The 21,410-nt window shown below is 43.3% G+C and overlaps 2 protein-coding genes across 4 annotated transcripts in view; both read left to right on the forward strand.

The window, feature by feature from the left end:
* Positions 1 to 14,383, forward strand: part of LOC307007028 (tRNA-splicing endonuclease subunit Sen54-like) — a 39,976-nt gene extending 25,593 nt beyond the window's left edge. The window contains exons 17-19 of one of the 2 annotated variants that reach the window (XM_079628631.1): positions 8,112 to 8,322; positions 13,429 to 13,560; positions 13,761 to 14,383. In XM_079628631.1, coding sequence (XP_079484757.1) covers positions 8,112 to 8,322; positions 13,429 to 13,560; positions 13,761 to 14,008 — 591 coding nt within the window. In that variant the 3' untranslated portion in view covers positions 14,009 to 14,383. Of the gene's footprint in view, positions 1 to 8,111; positions 8,323 to 13,428; positions 13,561 to 13,760 lie in introns of those variants that run through there. The other variant, XR_013799560.1, reaches the window with a different exon arrangement.
* A 787-nt stretch (positions 14,384 to 15,170) lies between these two features.
* Positions 15,171 to 21,166, forward strand: LOC307006430 (tripartite motif-containing protein 16-like). 2 transcript variants are annotated; one of them, XM_079627405.1, is made up of 6 exons: positions 15,171 to 15,835; positions 16,880 to 16,975; positions 17,071 to 17,304; positions 17,608 to 17,767; positions 19,615 to 19,662; positions 19,904 to 21,166. In XM_079627405.1, the coding sequence occupies exons 1-6, from the start codon at positions 15,263 to 15,265 to the stop codon at positions 20,446 to 20,448; spliced, it is 1,656 nt and encodes a 551-aa protein (XP_079483531.1). In that variant the 5' UTR covers positions 15,171 to 15,262; the 3' UTR covers positions 20,449 to 21,166. The 2 variants fall into 2 exon arrangements, with proteins under 2 accessions (XP_079483531.1, XP_079483532.1); XM_079627406.1 differs by having other exon boundaries at positions 17,083 to 17,304.
* The last annotated feature ends 244 nt before the right edge of the window (positions 21,167 to 21,410 follow it).

Genomic DNA, 21,410 nt, shown 5'->3' on the forward strand with positions numbered 1-21,410 from the left:
AAGCCAGGACAAATGCCGTAAGGGGTGTGTCGTAGTGATGATGCACGAGTCTTCTCTTCGAAACACCCAGTTGCATGAGCCGTGTACAAAGAACTGTAGCTTTTAGCATCCGATGGCGTCTCCGTGCTTTACGTCTCGCGGCTTCATTTTCTTTCATACTCTCCGCCAATTTAACTTCCAGCGTATTCCGTATCGAATTAACACGTTGAAAAGAACTCAAAATCGAAAATAAAATTGTGATTTGACCACGAAACATGTTGTACATAAACAACAAAGTTTGAACAGCAACATCTAATGCCTGATCAGCTGCCATGTTGTTCAAAGCAATGCAAACACTTCCGCTTTTCGACGCGTACCTTATACCTCACATCATAATAACGTCACGCGTCTATCCGGGACATACCCGGGTTGTGTGTGAACGCGCTCTCTGATTCCGGCAAATCACTGGCAGTGTGAATGAACCATTTTCAAACGAACCCGGGTCAAATCCCGGGTCACTTTATCCGTGTATTTTCCGGAATCTCTGTGTGAAAGGGGCTAATGACAGTTGTACACTGGCTTGTACAGCGCTGCTACTCAATAAACCTGTGTTGTCTTCTCACCTGATAACGTACTCGGTTACTAACATAACCTCGGTTTCCTCAGAGTAGGGAAAGAGTATTGTGTAGCTAATACGCAGTGGAGAAACTCCTTTCCTCGAGAAATTTTGAAGCTATTAATTTAAAACGCAGTGCAGCTGCACGGAGAACACAGCAGAGCGTGTAGCTCGCTCATTGGCTGTGCTGCGGCAACTACACATCCTATGGCCAGGCGCCTCTGACGCGCGGCCCAATCAAATTACTTGGCGCCAACTACTCAGAGTGTGCCCGAATGGGCATGGCCTAAGCCTATAAATATCGCCCAAACTGGCCATATAGCAGTTCTAAATCGACTGAAGCGACCCACCGTAACAGACTGCGATTAGGCTATGCACTAATCAGCAACTGGCTATCTAACTGGAGCCTAGGGACACCCCGAGGCCCACAGAAATAATACCATATAAAGTGTTTTAACTTTGGTGACATAACCAGAACTGAGTCAGGGTATCATGTGTAGGGGTTAGTCAGTCATTGAAATAGGCTCATTATGACAGTCCTAGGACAACTAGTGCTTATGGACTCAACATGTTATTCTGGCAGGATCGAACATATCAGGTCCTACCATTACACTGAAAGGACCCAAGCCTGCACGCAAGGTACCTCCATGTTGTAAAATCTGACAAATGTGGAAGGCGTGGACCAACCAGCCGCCTCACAAATGTCCTACAAATGGTACTACACTGAACCAAGCCCACGACGAGGCCATGCCTCTCGTAGAGTGAGCTCTAGTGCCTATGGGACAAACCTGGCCCACAGGAGCATATGCAATGGAAATAGCGCCCACTCATCTGGATAGCCTCTTCTTCGTGATCGGTTACCCTTTGTTACAACCGTTGAAGCAAACAAAGAGGTGGTCTGACTGCCTAAACTTTTAGGGCTCTGACAGGACAGAGCAGATTAACCTTCCCATCGTTCTCTGAGGGTGGAAGCGCCGATAATGTGATAACCTGGGCTCTGAATGGAGTGGAGAGCACCTTAGATACATAACAATGCCTTGGCCTGAGAGTGACTTTGGAGTCACCCATCCCAAATTCCAGGCAGGAAGGGCTCAAAGAGAGCACATGCAAATCTCCCACCCGCTTAACTGATGCCAGGGCTAGCAGCAGAGCAGTTTTCAGCGAAAGTGGTTTTAGGTCATCCATTTGCAGCGGTTCGAACGGAGGGCCCTTTAGGGCCCCGAGAACTGTAGAGAGGTCCCATGCTGGTACAGTAGAGGGCCTGGGAGGGTTCATTCTCCTGGCTTCCTTAAGAAAATTAACGATGAGATTGTTTCTCCCCTATGACTTGCCAGCCACCAGAGCGTGATAAGCTGCCATGTCTGCCACATTCACTTTGAGCGTGGATGGGGAGCGACCCACATCCAGCAACTCAGCAAAAAAGAGAGTATATCCGACACTTTGCATGATTGGGGCTCGAGGTTTCTAGCTGAACACCAGCCAGTGAATATTGACCACTTCAGGGCATAGAGGCATCTGTTAGACGGTGCCCTAGCCTCAGTGATGGTATTCAGGACCTTTTCTGGGAGGTCCCAGGATACCCGTTGAGGAGCCACACATGGAGGGCCCATAAGTCGGGGCGAGGGTGCCAAAGTGTCCCGTTCGCTTGCGTGAGGAAATCTTTCCTCACAGACACTGGCCATGGGACAGTATCCGTCATCTGTACCAGCTCTGGAAGCCACGCTTGGGTCTTCCAGAGGGGGGCTACTAGAAGACTGGGCATCTGCTTTCCTTGATCCGTCTGATGACTTGAGGGATCATAGATACCGGCGGGAACGCATATAAAGGAAGTCTGAGCCACTGATGGACCAGAGCATCTCTGCTCTTCGAAAAGAACGTTGCACAATTTGTTGTTTTCTGAGGCAGAGAGGTCAGACTCCACCCTGCCGAATACACTCCATATCAGATAAACTGTCTGAGGGTTGAGAGACCACTCGCCTGGGGGAGGTTGCCTGATCTGAGGCCACCCTGTCGGTTTATATAAGACACCACTTACATGTTGTCCATACGGACTAGCACATGGTGTCCCCTGAGGTCTGGCAGAAATGCATGCTGGGCTAGCTACACTGCTCTCATTTCCAGGCAGATGTGTAAGCTCTTCTCCGGCCTCGACCCGAGGCAGTTTTGGCCTCGTACAGCACTCCCCAAACTTGGTTCGAGGCGTCTGTGAAAATTACTTTCCTCCTGGCGGCCACACCCATAAGAACGCCCGACTGATACCAGTTTTGGGCTTTCCAGGGAGCCAGAGCTCTGATGCAGCACTGGTTCACCGTAATGTGTAGGCGTCCTGATCGCCACGCATGGGCTGGCACACGGCGTTTCAGCCAGTGTTGAAGGGGGCGCATATGCAGTAATCCTAACTGGAGAACTGACGATGTGGCGGCCATAAGACCGAGAAGCCTCTGAAACTTGAGGGGCGCGTGCACTTGTCCTGAAGGAGCCTGTCAGCTGACAAACAGTGAGAGCGCTTTGTTGTGGAGTCGATAACAATTCCCAGAAAGACTACATTCTGGCTGGGCGTTAGTTTGCTCTTGGAAAGGTTGACTTTTAGTCCCAGACATTCTAAATGGCTGAGGAGCATGGATCTGTGCGTCAATAATTCGGTCTTCGACTGAGACATAACGAGCCAATCGTCGAGTTAGTTCAGCATGCGCACTCCCGGTTGCCTCAGGGGAGAAAGCGCAGCATCCATGCACTTCGTGAAAGTACGAGGTGCTAGGGACAGACCAAACGGCAGGACGGTGTATTGATAAGCCTGCCCCTCGAAGGCGAATCTCAAGAATGGCCTGTGATGGGGCATTATCTGAATGTGAAAGTAAGCATCTAAAAAACAATCCCCTGGGCGAACTTGCACGAGGATTTGTTTGGTATTTATCATCCTGAACGGACGCCTCATAAGAGCTTTGTTCAGATATCTCAGGTCTAGGATGGGGCAGGTGCCGCTGTGGACTCAGCTCGGGGAGGGACTAGCTCTATCGGCCATTTTGCTAATAGATTTTGTACTTCGGTGCGAAGCACGTGAGCTGTGTTGCTTCTCACCGAGGTCTCGACGACTGCCTGAAAACGCGGGGGTCTGTGAGTGAATTGGAGCGAGTAGCCTCGCTTTATAATGTTCAACATAATGTTGGCTTGCCAGGCCTGGGCCCTTGTGGCTAGGGTTTGAGTGTATATCAGGGCTGTGCCAACTAACATAGGGGGACCTAATACCTTCATAACGTGCTTTGAGGTGTTGTGTATATATATATATATATATATATATATATATATATATATATATATATATATATATATATACAGTATTGTAACGTGCTTCATCACGTTTTCCCTTCTGGGCTGTGGCAAACCTGACACAGAGATGGTGTGACAACTGAGGGAGGGCCGCCTATCACGGCGGGGGACCTGACACCTTTATGTTGTGAATTGTGCACATTTTTCCCTCTGGGCCGCCACGGACCTGGTACTGAGGAAGAATGACAACTGAGGGAGGGCCACCTAACACAGGGGGACCTGATACCTTTGTGTTGTGTGTGTGTACATGTGTACATCTTTTGTGCTTTATTTGGGTCGCTGTAAAAACAGCGTTTTTTTGTAGGGGCACGTGCAGTGCAACAGGTCCATTGACTACAGTATGAAAAACCCCAGCTGCTTGAGCTGAACAGGGAGCTGCGAGATTTAAGTGGGTTCTTTTCAAGGGTGGTCAGGCCGAGGCGGGACTCAGATGCTTTCTCTTTCCTCCCGTAGCTAGGAGGGTTTCGGTGGCTCGGGGTCCAACACAACGCGAGGACGTGGGCCTTGGCATCGGGTGGCGATTAGCTGATCTCGAGCAATGACGGGTATCAGCCGCAGAGCGGGGCTAGGAAAGCCAGAGGCACTGGTTTAGCTGGCTGAGAAGGCGGCATGCTCTTATGGCGGCTTGAGGCAGAGCTGGAGCGCTTTGGCAGGAAGTGCTTCATGGCTTGAGAAGATTTCTGTGCCTCAGTGAATCTCTCGGGGAATCCTCTCACAGCCGGGCCGAAGAGAACGGTGCTGGAGATCAGCGCGTCGAGAAAAGCCACTCTGTCAGCCTCCTTAATGTCCGTGAGCCACAGGTGGCGCTCGAGCACGACGAGGTTAGCCATAGCTCTGCCTATCGCCTGGGCGGTAGTTTTAGTAAAACTGGTGGTTCGGCAAGGCTTTGAAGGTTGAGCCGCTCTGGATCTTCAGACGACAACAGTGGCCGGACAAAAATGGGCGGCAACTGCTTCCTCGATCGGTGGCAGCTTCTCCTATCCTTTTTCCGCTGCGCCATCGACAGAGGAGAGCGTAGCGGAAGTTGAAGCACTCGTGCGTGCTGAATACGGCGCACGCCATGATTTTGTGAGTTCATCAGGGACCTCAGTGAAAAACGGTGCAGGTTTGTGACGAGGAGCCTGTTGGCGCCCTTGCAGAAACCATCCGTCAAGCCGACTTCTAGGTGGCTCCTCAGGCAAGGCCCATTCGAGACCGAGGTCTGAAACGGCCACAGTGAGGATGCGCAGTATCTCAGCATCTGAATTAGTTCTGGTAGCAGCAGCACTAGCACCAGACTATGAGAGGCCGGGGTCAGCCGAACCCTACCACTCTTCCTCAGACGCAGCAATGGAGAGGCTGTCGTCTTGTTCATCGTACAATCTGCCGAAGGAGACTAGACCCGCCACTTGAGAGGAGGGGCGTTGATCTGCCTGAAAAAACATATTGGATATAAAGCAGGGGTAGGCAACCTATGGCACGCGTGCCAACATTGGCACGCTGAGGGTAATCGCTAGTACGCGAGCAAAAGTGAGAGAGATGTATGTATTTCATTCAGATAAAGTACCTCGTACTTGCATACAGATCTACATTTTTAAGAAATCATTCATCATAGTAACACAGTTTGTTATATTAAGGTAGGAGTACATACTATTAAAGTGTTAGAATTAGAGCGTGCAGGTCTGACAAACCATTGGTGCGATCACTGCGCATCACATGCACACAACTGACAGCTTGCAGCTTGTTCTGCTGTACATAGTCAATCCCCAATACATTTCTGAGATATTCAGTATAGAGTCCTAATTAAACATTCCACACACATCAAAATGACGGATGAATCGTGGAAACCATGTTCATGTGTACCTGGTCACTTCATGCGTTTTCTCTGATCGGATAGCTATCCAATCATGAAAAGACCGAAAGAGAATTTTGTTTCGCAATCCAGATAAAACTGGACAAATTGCATCTGGTTGTAGCTTGAAGCCACACATGTATATTTTACTCCTCCTAAAATGGTAAAAACGAAGCATGCAAGAGCGTTTTATAACGGCTCCCGGTACCCAGATATGACAGAGCTACCGCAGCACAGCAGAGAAGTGGCTGAACATCTCTTCAGCAAGCCGACGCGCTTTGATTTTGATCTTGCTTTCTTTGACGTGAACGCTGTTAAGTTTGCATATAGTGCAGGAATTAAAGATTAGATTTATATTAGTTTTGCAGACAGTTACGTTGCCCAGTGTAAATGGAACAGTTTTAATAAAACGGATAGCTATATCTGATCATTTAAAACGCATGAATGACCAGGCGTAAACAGACCCATTGGAAATCTGTTCAAAGTCTAATTTAAAACTGAATACAATCAAACTAAAGGAAACTTGCTTCAGAAATAGGCCTATTTAAGGTTCTGCAATAGCCTGGGAAAACCCAGACCACTTCCGGCAAATTTAGATTTGCTCTGCAAGTGGGTCTGGCAAAGAGCCCATTGAAACCCATTTCCAATCCGTCGGAATCGCGGCACCAATCAGAAACGTTGGGGCGGGCTTTACACGATGACGACAGAGCAGAGACGGTGACGCAGATTTTGTACATTACAAAGATGGATGCCGCCGTGGAACATCACAACATCACTCGTTCGAATCAGCTATCGCGTCTGTTTCAAGCGATTTAAAATAGTCATTTTCGTTAACACAAACAGAGAATTGCTGAGAGTCTCGAGATGTTTCTCCGTCGCTCTGCATACGTCACGTCATTCAACGCTCTGATTGGTTTTAGATCTATCCGACGTCCGTTGGTGACACCCCTGTGGAAATGAATTGTCTATGGAGCTTTGCCAGACCCTAACTCAGTTACAACTGAGAGTGGTCTGGGTTTTCCCAGGCTAGTTCTGCACTATTTCTATGTTAGCCATTATGAATATTTAAATGTGTATGTGTATGTGTATTTATACATATTGGGGTGGGGTTATGGCACAGTGATAAACTCAAAAAATGAAACTTAAAAAATGGCACTTCATGACAAAAAGGTTGCCGACCACTGATATAAAGGATATAGCTTATTTCTTGCTGGATGGCCTCAGGAGAGCAGCGACAGAAGAGGAGCGGCTTCGAGGTGATTCGAAGGCGCTGTCCGCTGTTTACATGGCTTGCTCCGGCTTTCAGGAGTCAGAGACGTGAAGGGTCGCTGAAGGAGATTAGATCTGCTATATGGCCAGTTTGGGCGATATTTATAGGCTTAGGCCACACCCATTCGTGCGCACTCTGACGTAGTTGGTGCCAAGTCATCTGATTGGGCCGCGGGTCAGAGGCGCCTGGCCATAGGATGTGACAACGCTATCTCACGACCAATTCGTACGAATTTGTACGAGTGATTAAAAGGTGGCTAATTCGTACGAATTTGTACGACCTCACTCGTACGAATTTGTACGATTTGTCTAAACCCACGTGACAGTTGGGTTTAGGGGCGGGGTCAGGAGTAGGTCATTCGTATGAATTTATACGATTTTGGCAAATCGTAAAATATGTACGATTTAGCAAAAAACGTACAAATTCGTACGAGTGAGGTCGTATGAATTGGTACGAATTAGCCACCTCGTAAAATTCGTACGAATTGCCGTGAGATCGGGTTGGATGTGAAGTTGCCGCAGCACAGCCAATGAGCGAGCTAACACGCTCTGCTGTGTTCTCCGTGCAGCTGCACTGCGTTTTAAATTATTACAGTAGCTTCAATATTTCTTGAGGAAAGGAGTTTCCCCACTGCGTATTAGCTACGCAATACGAAGTGACCGTTCTCGAAAGGGAACTTCCTTTGAGTCTGGTATATTCCCTGACAACATTGTCATTTAACTGTTAAAATAACATGCAGTTAAGTGTCCAAAATCATTACATTCAGATCACACTTAAGTATATTCTTTAAAGTATATTATTTCCATAATATTAACTCTTTTTAAAAGTATGTAAAATAGTATACCTTTTCACCTTTCTGATAAATGTTCCTTCATTATACAGTTCATGTATCTCAGTGTAATGCTACAGCATTCATTTAACAGCTATTACACAATACGAAAACCACTGCTAGAGAAAACAAGTTTTTCAGTAATATAACTTTTGACTTAAAACCTTACAGATAAGATAAAGACCATGTAACAACTAGTCTCCAATGTTAATGTAAAGCTGCTCTGATAAAGCATTTAAAGAAGTTTCTGTTCTTGCAGATCACCATAAAGAGGAGACCTTTACTGTATGTCATTATTTTTATGATGCCAGTATTTTACTTCCTTGTGCTGGATGTGGCCTCCTTCTTCATCGATTCAAGTGGAGGAGAGAAGCTTAGTTTTAAAGTAACTTTGCTTCTGTCTATTTCTGTGTTACTGCTGCTTCTTAAAGACATGCTGCCCTCGACTGCCAGTAATATCCCACTGATCGGTGAGTTCATTTACTCTACTGTATGTGTAGCAAACCAGCAAATTCAAATTATTTCTGAAGGATCATGTGACACTGTAGATTATCGTCTCTGGTTACGTATGTAACCTTAGTTCCCTGAGAGGGAACGAAACGCTGCGTTTACGCAATGGGAACACTTCCAAGTGTCTCGTCATGAAGCACATGTATAATCAGTCCAATGAATGAGCGGGACGTCAGGTGACGTCATAGACCAGGAAACTATAAATCACCCCTGAACGCAGAGCGTGACAGCTTCTGAAAAGCCTGAAGCAAGTCGATCAGGGCATGCAGGAAGTATGGCAGGCGAACGCAGCGTTTCGTTCCCTCTCAGGGAACTAAGGTTACATACGTAACCAGAGACGTTCCCTATCAAGGGAACTCCCGCTGCGTTTACGCAATGGGAACCCCATACCCACTACGCCATAATAACAAGTGCCCGTTCTGTGTGAAGACCTTGCGCACACTAGAAGCATGCAACCTAGCCTCAGGAGTGGAGAGGTCTAAGTCATAAAATTTGACAAATGTATGCGGCGAGGACCAGCCTGCCGCATCACAAATGTCGTGAAGGGAAACTCCCGAAATTAGAGCCATAGAGGCAGCCATATTCCTCGTAGAATGGGCCCGGACAGCCAAGGTGAAGGCTGTCCGGCCGCTTAATAACCAAGTGAGATAGCCTCAACTACTCGCTTGCTCATTATCTGTTTAGATGCAGGGCAACCTAACTAGTTAACCCAAAGCAAACAAATAATTGCTCTTATATACGCCACTCTGTGGACATAAGCATCCAAAGCCCGGACAGGGCATAACAGATTAAGTTTTTCCTGATCTGGGGTATTAGGTGGAGGACAGAAGGCCTGCAGCACAAATGACCCGCAATTTTAAAAGGGACCTAAGAATACAACCCGGCCTGGGGTGAAGAAAGACTATCAACATACCAGGTGCAAATCCAAGTATGTGCAGGCCTCAGCCTCATGTACCACGGAGAAAACGAAATTAAGGATCTCTCCTCAGAGATAACCCAGCAAAGAAATATAAATTGCAGAAATCCAGTATTGTACCATCAGGGCAGATAACACGATTCAGAAGGTGTTCTCCGCACCAGGCAGATAACAGTTTCTATTTCAATGCATATTCAGTATTCTCGTGGAGGGGGCTCTAGACTGGAGTATGGTCTCCACGACCTTGGCCGAGAGACCTGAATCTATGAGCTGGGCCCCCTCAGAGGCCAAGCCCACAGTATCCATAACTCCGGAATAGGGTGAAATATTGTGTCCCTGATTGGGACGCTAAGTCCCTCCTGAATGGAATCTCCATGGGAGAGCCATCTAGAAGGGACAGTAGGTCTGAGAAACACTCTCGGGCCGGCCGGAATGGGGCTACTAATAATAGATGAGCCCCTACCCGGCAAACCCTCTCCAGAACTCCTGGGAGCAAAGATATCGGGAAATGCGTACAGGTGTAGCCTCAACCACACCTAGTACATCGTATCCAGTCCAAGCGGAGCTGGATGCATCAGGGAGAACCACAAAGGGTAATGCGTAGTATAAACGATGCAAAAAGGTAGACTGAGTTTACCGAAGTTCTCCCAAAGGAGCTCCACCACCTCGGGGTGAAGTGTACATTCCCCGGGCCTCAGCCCCTGCCTCAACAGGATATCTGCTCTGATATACGAGACCATCAGTGTGTTGTCCGAAAGGACAGGCACATGGTGACCTCTCGGGTCTGACAGGAAGTATTGAGATAATCGGAATACCGCCATCACTTCTAGCCAATTATGTGCAAAAAGGAAGATGGTCCTGCCAAAGACCCTTCGCCAAGTGACCACTCATGATCACCCCCCACTTGTGAGGGAAGCATCTGTCGATAGCATTATGCGTCGACAAGAAGCCCCCAACACTGGGCCGGGGCGAGGAACCAAGGTTCTTTCACATGGCCGAGGCACGTAGGCATAGCCGCGTGACCTTGATCATGTGAAAACGGATTTCCCCTCAGAGAAAACCCCTTGGTCCTGAGCCACCACTGCAGGGGTCTCATGTACAGAAGGCCAAAAGTAATTACATTGGACGCAGCTGCCATGAGACCCAACAGTCTGAAACTGCTTCACAGTGAGTGACTGGCCTAGTTTTACCCCATTTACGGCGAATCGTTATCGCACACCTAGAAAAGTGGTCCTCTGCGCTGGGAGGAGCACACTCTTCTTGGTGTTGAGTCGCAACCCCAACATCTTTAAATAAAACAGGACGACATCTCGATGCCGAACTGCCATATGCTCAGATTGAGCTAGGATCAACCAATCGTCGATATAATATAATACGTGAATGCCCTGGAGTCTCAGAGGAGCCAGAGCTGCATCCACGCATATTGTAAAGATGCGGGGTGATAAACATAGGCCGAATGGAAGAACCCGATACTGGTATGCTTCGCCCCTGAAAGCAAACCTCAGGAACCTCCTGTGATGAGGATGGATAGATAAGTAAGCGTCCTTCAAGTCTATAGTGACAAACCGGTCCTCGGGCTGAATCTGTGCACAATCATATTAGCGTAAGCATACTTTGAACTTGAGATTCTGAAGCCTGCTGTTTAATTGACACAGATCTAGAATAGGACGCAACCCTTCATCCTCTTTCGGAACAATGAAGTAACGGCCGAAAAACCCTGACTGTCTGCTGGAAGGAGGAACCCCTTCTATAACTCCTTTTGCAGAAGTGTCAGTACTTCCTGCTCCATAACCAGAGCCTGCTCGGGGTCCACCACTGTGGGGAGGACCCCTAGAAATCTGGGCGGACGATAACCAAACTGAATTCTGAAACCCTTCTATAGTGTGCAGGACCCACTGAGAAATATGTGGCAGTAGTAACCACGCTGCCAGAAATTCTGCTAAGGGCACCAGTCTCTGGAGACTGGCCTCTGGATTTGGTTGAACAGTCACTTCGGTGCCCTGAAGCGGCGAATCGGCAGGGAACAACCGAACTGACCGTTCTACGACCCTCCTCGGAGGATCGTATGGGGACGCTGACACCTCGGTGCCCTGAACGGCGAACCGGCAGGGAACAACCGAACTGGTAGCGCTGCGACCCTCCTCAAAGAGTCGCACCCCAGTGGTCGCCGAGGAGAAACGATTTCTCAAAACCGTCCCTGCCCCGGAGGAACCTTCAGAAGCCTGATAGCCTCAGCGTCAGGACTTCTTGTCTAAGTTTTATTAGAGATAACGACAGTCCTCAGATCTTGCCTACCTCTAACTCCTAGTTCCAACGACCCTCCTCGGAGGATCGTTGGAAAAAGCAGGCACCTCGGTACCCTGAAACGGCGAACGGCAGGGAAACCGAACTGGCAGCGCTGCGACCCTCCTCAGAGAGTCGCACCCCAGAGGGCGCTGAGGAGAAACGATTTCTCAAAACCGTCCTACCCCGGAGGGGACCACCCTCAGAAGCCTGCAGCCTCGGCGTCAGGCTTCTTTTCTTTCTTTTTGCAGCACTTTATGCTGCGAGGAGCTTTAGTAGGTTGAGACTGCTCCCGCCCAGCAGTCTCAGGAACATTAGATCGGTGAGGAAGAAACCTCTGGAACGCCGCTGAATAGTTTATTCCTTCGTTTATTTGAAAGCGCAGAGTTCAGAAGAACAGACATGTTTTGTATTATTTTTCTTTACATCAGAAAACTTAATATATATCACTCCGTGGCAACCAGCAGGAAAGAACCGAACTGGCAGTGCTGCGACCCTCCTCAGAGAGTCAGCCTCCAGAGGACGCCGAGGAAAAACGATCTCTCGAAACCGCCCCTCCCCGGTATAGTTTGTCTGTTGCGCGACGCAATTCTGGAATAGCGTCAGCGCTGACATCCTCACATTCATCCATGTCCTTATATATAAATATATATATATACTTTACCGACCAGCGCTGCCTAATAATATTGATCTATTATTTATGATGGCTGGTGGGTAGCGTTGGGGTTATAATGACGCCGACTCAGGAGAGAGATAGCTTGCAAGAGCTTGCTCTTTAACCCGAGGCTCTGTCATACCATGATACTAAATACCCATAACATTACTATAGTAAAAGTTTGGGGATTTAAAACACAGAAACCGGTTTATTCCACGATCTCGACACCTCAGTGTGCAGATAGGGGGGGAAAAAACGGCAATCCCCGACGAGGAGGCTGAGATATAGAGTTTATATATATATTCATTATATTCTCACTCTCAGAATCATTATATTCTCACTCTCATAATGTTGGCTGGCCAGTAAATATTTAACTTAGCAACAGCACTAGATAAAACCTCCTTTTATAAGCTCCTCTTTATTCAACAGAGTTATGAGCTAACTTAATTATTTATTATAGAAACTCATAAACATCTGCCTTATTATATATATATATATATATATATATATATATATATATATATATATATATATATATATATATATATATATATATATATTATTTTTATTGTTTTGTTCTCTCTTTCTTAACAAAACATAAACGATACCAGTTCCTCGGAACTGGAAAATCGCAGCATAAGTGCCTCATCGCGGGGAGGAGAAACGCAGCGCGTGCTTCTCCCCGAGAAAAGCCACTGGATCTGGCAGATGAGAGCCGAGATAGGGCGCGCCCGTCTCAACCCCCGCTGTCAGATCCGTTTGCGAACCCCAAGAAACGAGTCCCCGCCGCGTCATAAGTCAGAAAGATTCACACAGAGAGAAACAGAAGCTGTCACGCTCTGCGTTCAGGGGTGATTTATAGTTTCCTGGTCTATGACGTCACCTGACGTCCCGCTCATTCATTGGACTGATTATACATGTGCTTCATGACGAGACACTTGGAAGTGTTCCCATTGCATAAACGCAGCGGGAGTTCCCTTGATAGGGAACTACTTCAGAATAAATTACATTGAACATTTAAAAAATAAAATAGAAAACAGTTCTTTTAAATTGTAATATTTCACAATATTACTGCTTTTTATTGTAAATGCATTCTTGATGAGCATAAGATACTGCCTTCAAAAACATATATTTTTTCCTCCCAAAACTTTTGACTTTGTATTTTTATTACAATTTTTATTTTATTTTTTAATGTTTTTAATGCGTTTACAGGGATGTATTGTGTTGTCATCTTCGCTCTCATGGGCATCAGTCTTCTGGAGACTATTTTTGTGAATTTTCTGATGGCTAAAGGAAATCAGACAGTTTCAGTAGCAGCAATGGAAAGCACATCTGCTCTTTCTGGTAAATATTTACCCAACATCTAATAATGAGGGGCATTTTATTAGTTACTTATCCATGCACATTCCCATACTTTTCCCAACTTTTTTCAGCAGGCAGGGACATTTTTAATTCATTTCACTCTTTTATGAATTCTTTAAAAATAAATTTATCCTTGATAAAACATCTTATGTTTCAATATATGCATGTATAATTCCTCACAGAGACCGTAAAGGACACAAAGGGCCCTTCAGACTCAGTTGCAGACAGCAATGAAGAGCGGCCGTACACTCTTGACGTTCTGAAGCAGATCCTCATGGAGTTTCAGGCTTTTGCTCATCAAAACCAACAAGAGAGGAAACCCCTGTGCTGGACCAGAGTGGCTACAATAATAGATGTTACCTTCTTTTTTCTGTACGTAACCACTGTTATTGTGTTTCTGATATCACTGTTCAAGGGTTGGTTCCCATGAGTAAAAAATCCTTGTATCTTTCATTACTTCTGAATGATTCATTAAAAACATGTTAAATATAGATAAGCAAATAGTTTAAATGTTTTAGTTACTGTACTGTACATTCTACTGAATAAACTCTTGAAAATAAAGGCTCCAAAAGGGGATTTTTGCAGCAATGCCATTTTCTTAGTATGAAGAACATTTTAATAATCTAAAGGAAATATTCCATGGATGTTAAATGTTCTTCATGGTATTACAGGTGCAAGAGTGTATATGTAATTTGTGAAAAGTAAGATTAAAATTAAACTTAAATATATTGCAATCTATTGCTAAATGTACATTTTATCGTGACAAAATTATAGTAATATAATATCTTTGTTTTCACATTTTCTGTAATTTTTTTGACCTTTATTTATATTTCCTTTTGATGATTTCTATTTGCTTTTTCTGATGTCACTAAACTATTTTGACATAAAAAATAGAAAAAGGATGAAAATATTATATTCTTTATTACTAAGTTTAAAAAAAAAAAAAAAAAACTTTTTGTAGGGTTGGGCAACAGTCAATCACATCCAAAATAAAAGTTTGTGTTTACGTGTGTGTATTGTGTATAATTATTTTGTATAGATAAATACACACATATGCATGTGTATATTTAAGAAATATTTGCATGTACTGTAGATTTATACATAATTTATTTTATAAATAAATATTTTATATTAACACATTGATCGTAAATATATGCATGTGTGTATATGTATTACTGTTCTTGTTTCTCTGTTCTTCAGTGATTCTGCTTATCAGGAGTTCATCAGTGTCTCAATTCACTCACTTCTTTTCAGTCAAGTGGACTATATTAGTGAACTAGTGTAGGGAATAGTGAATGAGGGTATAGGGTGTGATTTGGAAAACAGCCTCTGAGTGTCGTCTTTGAACGCTGTTAATTCACAGTATATTCCTGTAGGCTACTTTCTCAAAAACGACAAATATAACCCAGAATGCATTGTTTTCTACGGTATGTTACTGTTTTAATGGAAAATGGTATGATACTGTCAGAATTTGGCCCTTTTTTTTACAGCAAGGGTTAACAGTGCACATAAACACAGCAGTAAAGTGACTCTCTTCACCAGGAATGAGGAAGCTGCTTTACAGACACTCCTGTTTTACACACGTCACTCAAACACAGAAGCAGGAACTATTTCAACTCCTCAGTTCAGAGAAAACGAAACTGAAGTATTGTTGAGCTGTTGTGTGTTCGTGTCTCTGTATAAAATGGCAGAAGCCAGAATTTCTCAGGATGAGTTCATGTGTCCAGTGTGTCTGGATCTCCTGAAGGATCCAGTGACTCTCCACTGTGGACACAGTTACTGTAAGATCTGTATTACAGACTGCTGGGATCAGGAGGATGAGAAGAGAGTCTACAGCTGCCCTCAGTGCAGACAGACCTTCAGTCCAAGACCTGCTTTAGCTAAAAACACCATTCTGGCTGAACTGGTGGAGAAACTGAAGAAGACTAAACTTCCTGCTGACTGTTACGCTGGAGCTGGAGACGTGGAGTGTGACGTCTGTACTGGAAGAAAACACAAAGCCGTCAAGTCCTGTCTGGTGTGTCAGGAATCTTACTGTCAAACTCATTTTGACCGTCATGAGGAATATCACTCTCGTAAACCACACAAAGTGATCGATGCCACTGGACGACTGCAGGACATGATCTGCCGTAAACATGATAAAGAGCTAGAAATGTTCTGTATTACTGATCAACAGTGCATCTGTGTGTGGTGTAAAGAGAGTGAACATAAAAACCACAACACAGTATCAACTGCAGCACAGAGGACAGAGACACAGGTATGAACTGAGAGCGATTGATCACAGAGAAATGAAAGTGTCTTTATTTACTTCCTCATTTACTCATGCTGGTCCAAACCGGTTTGACTGAGTTTCTTCTGTGGAATATAAAAGATGATACTTTGAAGAATGTCTCATATATTTTAGTTTATACATTGAAAGTCAATGAGGTACAAACGTTTCAAGCTCCAAAAAGGAGAAAAAGCATAAAAGTAATCTAAACAATTAGTGGTTAAAGAAAGAAGTATGCTTAAGTGTATTGATGTGCACATGTAGAGTACTTCAAATTAAAAGTATATTTTAAAAAAAGTGTACTTGCAGATAATATAATATTAAATTAAATGAAAGGCCACTTAAGTGCACTTAAAGATAGTAAACTTTCATGACTGTTTCATAAGTACACTTTATAAAGTACACCTTTTTATAATGTAAAATGAAATGTTTTACTTAAGTTTTATTTTAAAGTACATTTTAATAATATTTAAATTCAATAGAATTATGAAATTACATTGTATACATAAATACTATTTAAGTGGGTCAAAATGTCACTCTTAAGTTTAGTTAATTACTTTAAATTTAAACTATAATCATTTTTTTATTTAATGGCAATTAACATGCAATTATTTGTCTGAAAGCATTACGTTCAATTCACACTTATTTCACAATTATATTAGTATATTATTTCCAAAATATGCTACTTTTAAAAGAGCTAAGTTGTGATTCACAAATCGTCACCATATTGTATCTGGCGTCTGTAAACAGCGAGACATTCTTCTAAATATCTTCTGTTGAGTCTCACAATAGACAGAAAGTCATACAGGTTTGGAGAGACTTGAGGAAGAGTAAATGATGAAACTAATGATATAAAACTACTGATGAAATAATGCTGACATTTCAGGAAACCATGAATCTGTGGTTTGAACCAGACAGTAAAAACTTACCATGCAAGATCTTTAACCACTTCACCAACTCTGGATTCATGTAACTTTAATGTGTGTGACAGTAGTTTTATGTGTGATTCCCGGTCACTGGTTTGTCCTCCAGAAACAGCTGAAGGAGACGCAGATGAAGATCCGGCAGAGGATCCAGCAGAGACAGAAAGATCTTCAGCATCTGAGAGAGGCTGTGAAGTCTCATAAGGTGAGTCTGGAGAAGAAGAGAAGTGTGAGACGTCTCAGTTTGGACTCTGTCAGTCCTGCTGAAGCCACTGTGTGATTGTGATGTGTGTGTAACAGCGCTCTGCACAGACAGCAGTGGAGGACAGTGAGAGGATCTTCACTGAGATCATCCGCTCCATTGAGAGAAGCCGCTCTGAGGTCACACAGCGGATCAGAGATCAGGAAAAGACTGCAGTGAGTCGAGCTGAAGGACGACTGGAGCGACTGGAGCAGAAGATCAATGATCTGAGGAGGAGAGACGCTGAGCTGGAGCAGCTTTCACACACACAAGATCACATCCAGTTCCTGCAGGTAACAGAGATCTAGAAGAACAGGATCATAGTGGACTTGAGCAAGATCCAGTTATGACAGAGAAACATTTCATGAGAGCAGAATGAGCCGTTGACTGAGATGTTGTCAGGAGTTCAGTCAGATTCAGTCGAGTGTTGTGTTATCATATAATCATCAGTCAGACTCTCATCATTGTGTGAAAGTGCTGGACTGAAGCGAGTCACTGAAGAGAAGTCGAGTCCACAAGAGCCGCTCAGATCTGATATAGTGCAGGTTATTGGCTGAAGTGTGGAGATGATGAGTTTTGATTTCTGTTTTCTGTAGAGTTTCCAGTCTCTCTCAGCACCTCCTGAATCTACAGACGTACCCGACGTTTCCTTCAGTTCTCTCTCCTCTTTTGATGGCGTGAGAGAATCTGTCCGTCAGCTGAGAGACAAACTGGAGGATTTCTGCAAAGAGGAGATCAAGAAGATCTCAGACGGAGGTAAAGTCCTGCGCCTCGTTTATACAGACGTGTGTAGAAACATCCTAAATCTGAACGTACAGCAGTTTATGAAACGTTTCTTCAATTGCTAAAATGCTAAATGCTAAAACGTCTTTCCAGAAGAAAATGTGAATGGTGCTTGCAGTGGCAAAACTCGCCACTCGATTGCTAGGGTGCGGTTAGCTAGATTTTATCAAGCTGATAACAAAATTAGCATGTTGTTAGCATGATTAGCATGTTAATAGCATGATGCTAGCATGCTTTTAACAAGATGATAACATGATTAGCATGTTGTTAACATTATGCTAGCATGATTAGCATGTTGCTTGCATGATGGAAGGATGCTTTTATCAAGATGTTAGCATGATAAGCATTTTCCTAGCATAATTAGTATGTGGCTAACATGTTTTTAGCTAAATGTTAGCATGATTAACATGTTTTTAGCAAGATACTAGAATGATTAGCATGTTTTAACAAGATGCTAGCATGATTATTAACATGTTGCTAGCATAATGCTAGCATGATTAGCATGTTGCTAGCATAATGTTAGCATGATTAGCATGTCACTAACATAATACTAGCATGATTAGCATCTTGCTAGCATGGTTAACATCTTGCTAGCATTATGCTAGCATTATTAACATCTTGCTAGCATGTTTTTTGTGTTGCTAGGCGGTTGCTAAGGTATTCTTGGCGGTTCATAGGGTGTTGCTATGGTGTTCTGAATGGTTGCTAGGCGGTTGCTAGGGTATTTTTTTGGTTTCTATGGAGTTTATAGGGAGTTGCTAGGGTGTTTAGGGTGGTTGCTAGTGAGTGGCTTGGCAGCTGCCAATCATGAAACTCCAAAGGCTGCTTGTAAGTATGAATGATACAAACCGACTCCCATGCCTCTGTGAAATTCAGAATGGAAGATATCCCTCTATGGATTTTGGTTGCTGGGGCGTGGCTAGGAAGTGTTGAGGTGATTTGGGATTGGCTGGTTTTTTTTTGTGAATTTTTTTTCACATTTGGTTCATTAAAATAAATAATATGCCTCTACAATATTTTACAATTAACAAAATGTACAAACTTGTCCTTCCATGTTTCTTATGTGTATAACTTTTTACATTTTGTATTTTGTAAAAAAAAAGACATTTCAAAACGCATCGAAAAGTTTCAAAATTCTACTATTTGAAAGAATATTTATTTTTAATGTCTTTTATAATTTTTATACATATATAAATTCACAAAATGTATTACACAAATGATGATATGAGCAGTCGGCCACATCCAGTAAATGAATGGATCTCTATCGCCCTCTGCTGAGTGTTTATGCACAAAACTATTTCTTTATTAAATTATAATTCCTTTAACCGACAGACGGCAGAATTATACACCCAACACCCAGATCCATATCCAGACACTTATATTTCATTTAGATCATCATTTAAGCATTTCTTTCATAAAAATGTAATATTTTGCATGCAAGCTAATGGTATAGTTGAGGAATTGTGTGGTAAATAGGTACAAAAGTACTTTATTACTAAACACAGCATTACTGTATAGATGAGAAGTAAACAAAAAATAGATATTATGCATATTATTAAAAATGTATTTTTTATATATTTGCAATCACTCTATAAATGTTGGGGTCACACTGAGTGTAAACAGGAAACTAAGAGCATATGAAGGTTAAATGCGTCTCAGTTTATTAATAACTGGTCGTCTTTTATATAAACATGATGGAGGAGATTATTCAGAAATGAGTCCATCATCTAATATCATAGAGCATCATATTATAAATATCTCAGAAATTAATGTATTTTATCTTGTCATTTCTCTTCACATGTTCATGTTTATTTCCACAGTCACTTTCCCCAACATGAATCCCAAGACCAGGAACGACTTCCTACAATGTGAGTCTCTAGAAAACCAGAAAAACTCCTGAATGTGTTCATGTTCTTCCTGTAGAAGGAGAAATAAATCCTGATAGAAGAGTTTATAATTGATCATGTAAATGATGATTTGCACAGGATATTTGGTCCGCTGCACTGAGACACTGATGATACACTGAACATGATTCATGAAGAGTTCAGATACATTAAAAGATCAGACAGATTCATAATTCCTGTTTCTGATGTGTTTTCTCTCCATCAGATTCTCATCCGCTCACTCTGGATCTGAACACAGTGAATACACACCTCAGTCTGTCTGAGAGGAACAGAGTTATTACTCACACTGACACACAGCAGTCGTATCCTGATCATCCAGACAGATTTGATCAGTGGTGTCAGGTGTTGTGTAGAGAGAGTGTGTGTGGACGCTGTTACTGGGAGATTGAGTGGACTGGGAGTGTGTATATATCAGTGTCATATAAGAGCATCAGCAGGAAGGGATTGGGTATTGAGTGTGTGTTTGGAGGTAATGATCAGTCCTGGAGTTTGTTCTGCTCTTCCTCCAGTTACACATTCTGGCACAATAACATACACACTGATCTCCCTGTAAAGCCCACCAGCAGAAGAATAGGAGTGTGTGTGGATGACAGAAGAATAGGAGTGTGTGTGGATCACAGTGCAGGAACTCTGTCCTTCTACAGCGTCTCTGACACAATGAGCCTCATCCACACAGTCCAGACCACATTCACTCAGCCGCTCTATCCTGGGTTTCTGGTTGGTTCTGGATCATCAGTGAAACTGTGTTGATGAACAGATTGTAGAGATTTTACCCAGAATACTTTGAGCTGCTCGATAAACCAGTAACAGTGAGATACAGACACTCTTATTTTAATTTCTTTAATATAGCGTAACTTCTGCCACAGAAATAACAGAATAAATGTGTGTATTAAATCCTTCAGTAAGAATGGCGTGTGTGTTTGTGTTTATTAAGCTATAATTGTATTGATGGAAATCATATTAATTTAGTTTTTATTGTAGTGACACATAATAATTGTAATATTACTATTAAAAGTACCTTTCATTTGAAATTAATCACAAATCGCTCAGCTCCGCCTCGCCCTGGTTTCATCCGCTCCCTCTCTCCGGAATTCTAGGACTGCAATTCCCATTTCTCCCCCCCGGTCATTATCTATTCCCAGCCGTGCCTGGTTTGTCTTATCATTCTCATCACCGTCACCTGTTGATTATTATCTTCCCTTTATCTGGACTGTCTCCCCCGTTGTTGCTTTGCGAAGTCTTGTTTTGCCCTGCCGACATTACCGAGCGTTATTCCCTGTCTCTAGTTATTATCTGTCCCTTTGCTGCCTGCCTGGACTCTGTTCTGTGATCCTTTGCTGCCTGCCTCGACCTTCGCCTGTGTTTCGTTACGAGCTCTGGATTATCCCTTTAACTGTGTCTGCACCAGTACATGTCTGCTTCTCTTTGCTTTATTACTTGTGTGAATAAAATACTGCAATGGATCTTCAAGCCTCTGACTCACCATTACAGTACTGTATTTGTACTGTATTTTATTTTATTTTATTCTAAAATGTTTTAATTATTCTTATTTCTTTTTATTATTTAAATGTATTCTATGTATAGCACTTAGAATTACCATTGCATATGAATATAAACAAACTTGCCTTGCCAAACAAAAATAACAGATTAAGGATAGTGTGGTTTTGAACAATGCCTAATAATTAAGTAACAAAATGTTTTTACAGAGACTC

This window comes from Phoxinus phoxinus (genome assembly GCF_949152265.1).
Source record: "Phoxinus phoxinus genome assembly, chromosome: 1".
NCBI lineage: Eukaryota > Metazoa > Chordata > Actinopteri > Cypriniformes > Leuciscidae > Phoxinus > Phoxinus phoxinus.

Bases quoted from the DNA above. Each gene is read 5' to 3' on its own strand.
- LOC307006430 (XM_079627405.1), top strand. From the start codon at position 15,263: ATGGCAGAAGCCAGAATTTCTCAGGATGAGTTCATGTGTCCAGTGTGT. The intron at 15,836-16,879 runs GTATGAACTGAG...TTTGTCCTCCAG, and splicing joins CACAGAGGACAGAGACACAG to AAACAGCTGAAGGAGACGCA. The intron at 19,663-19,903 runs GTGAGTCTCTAG...TCTCTCCATCAG, and splicing joins CAGGAACGACTTCCTACAAT to ATTCTCATCCGCTCACTCTG.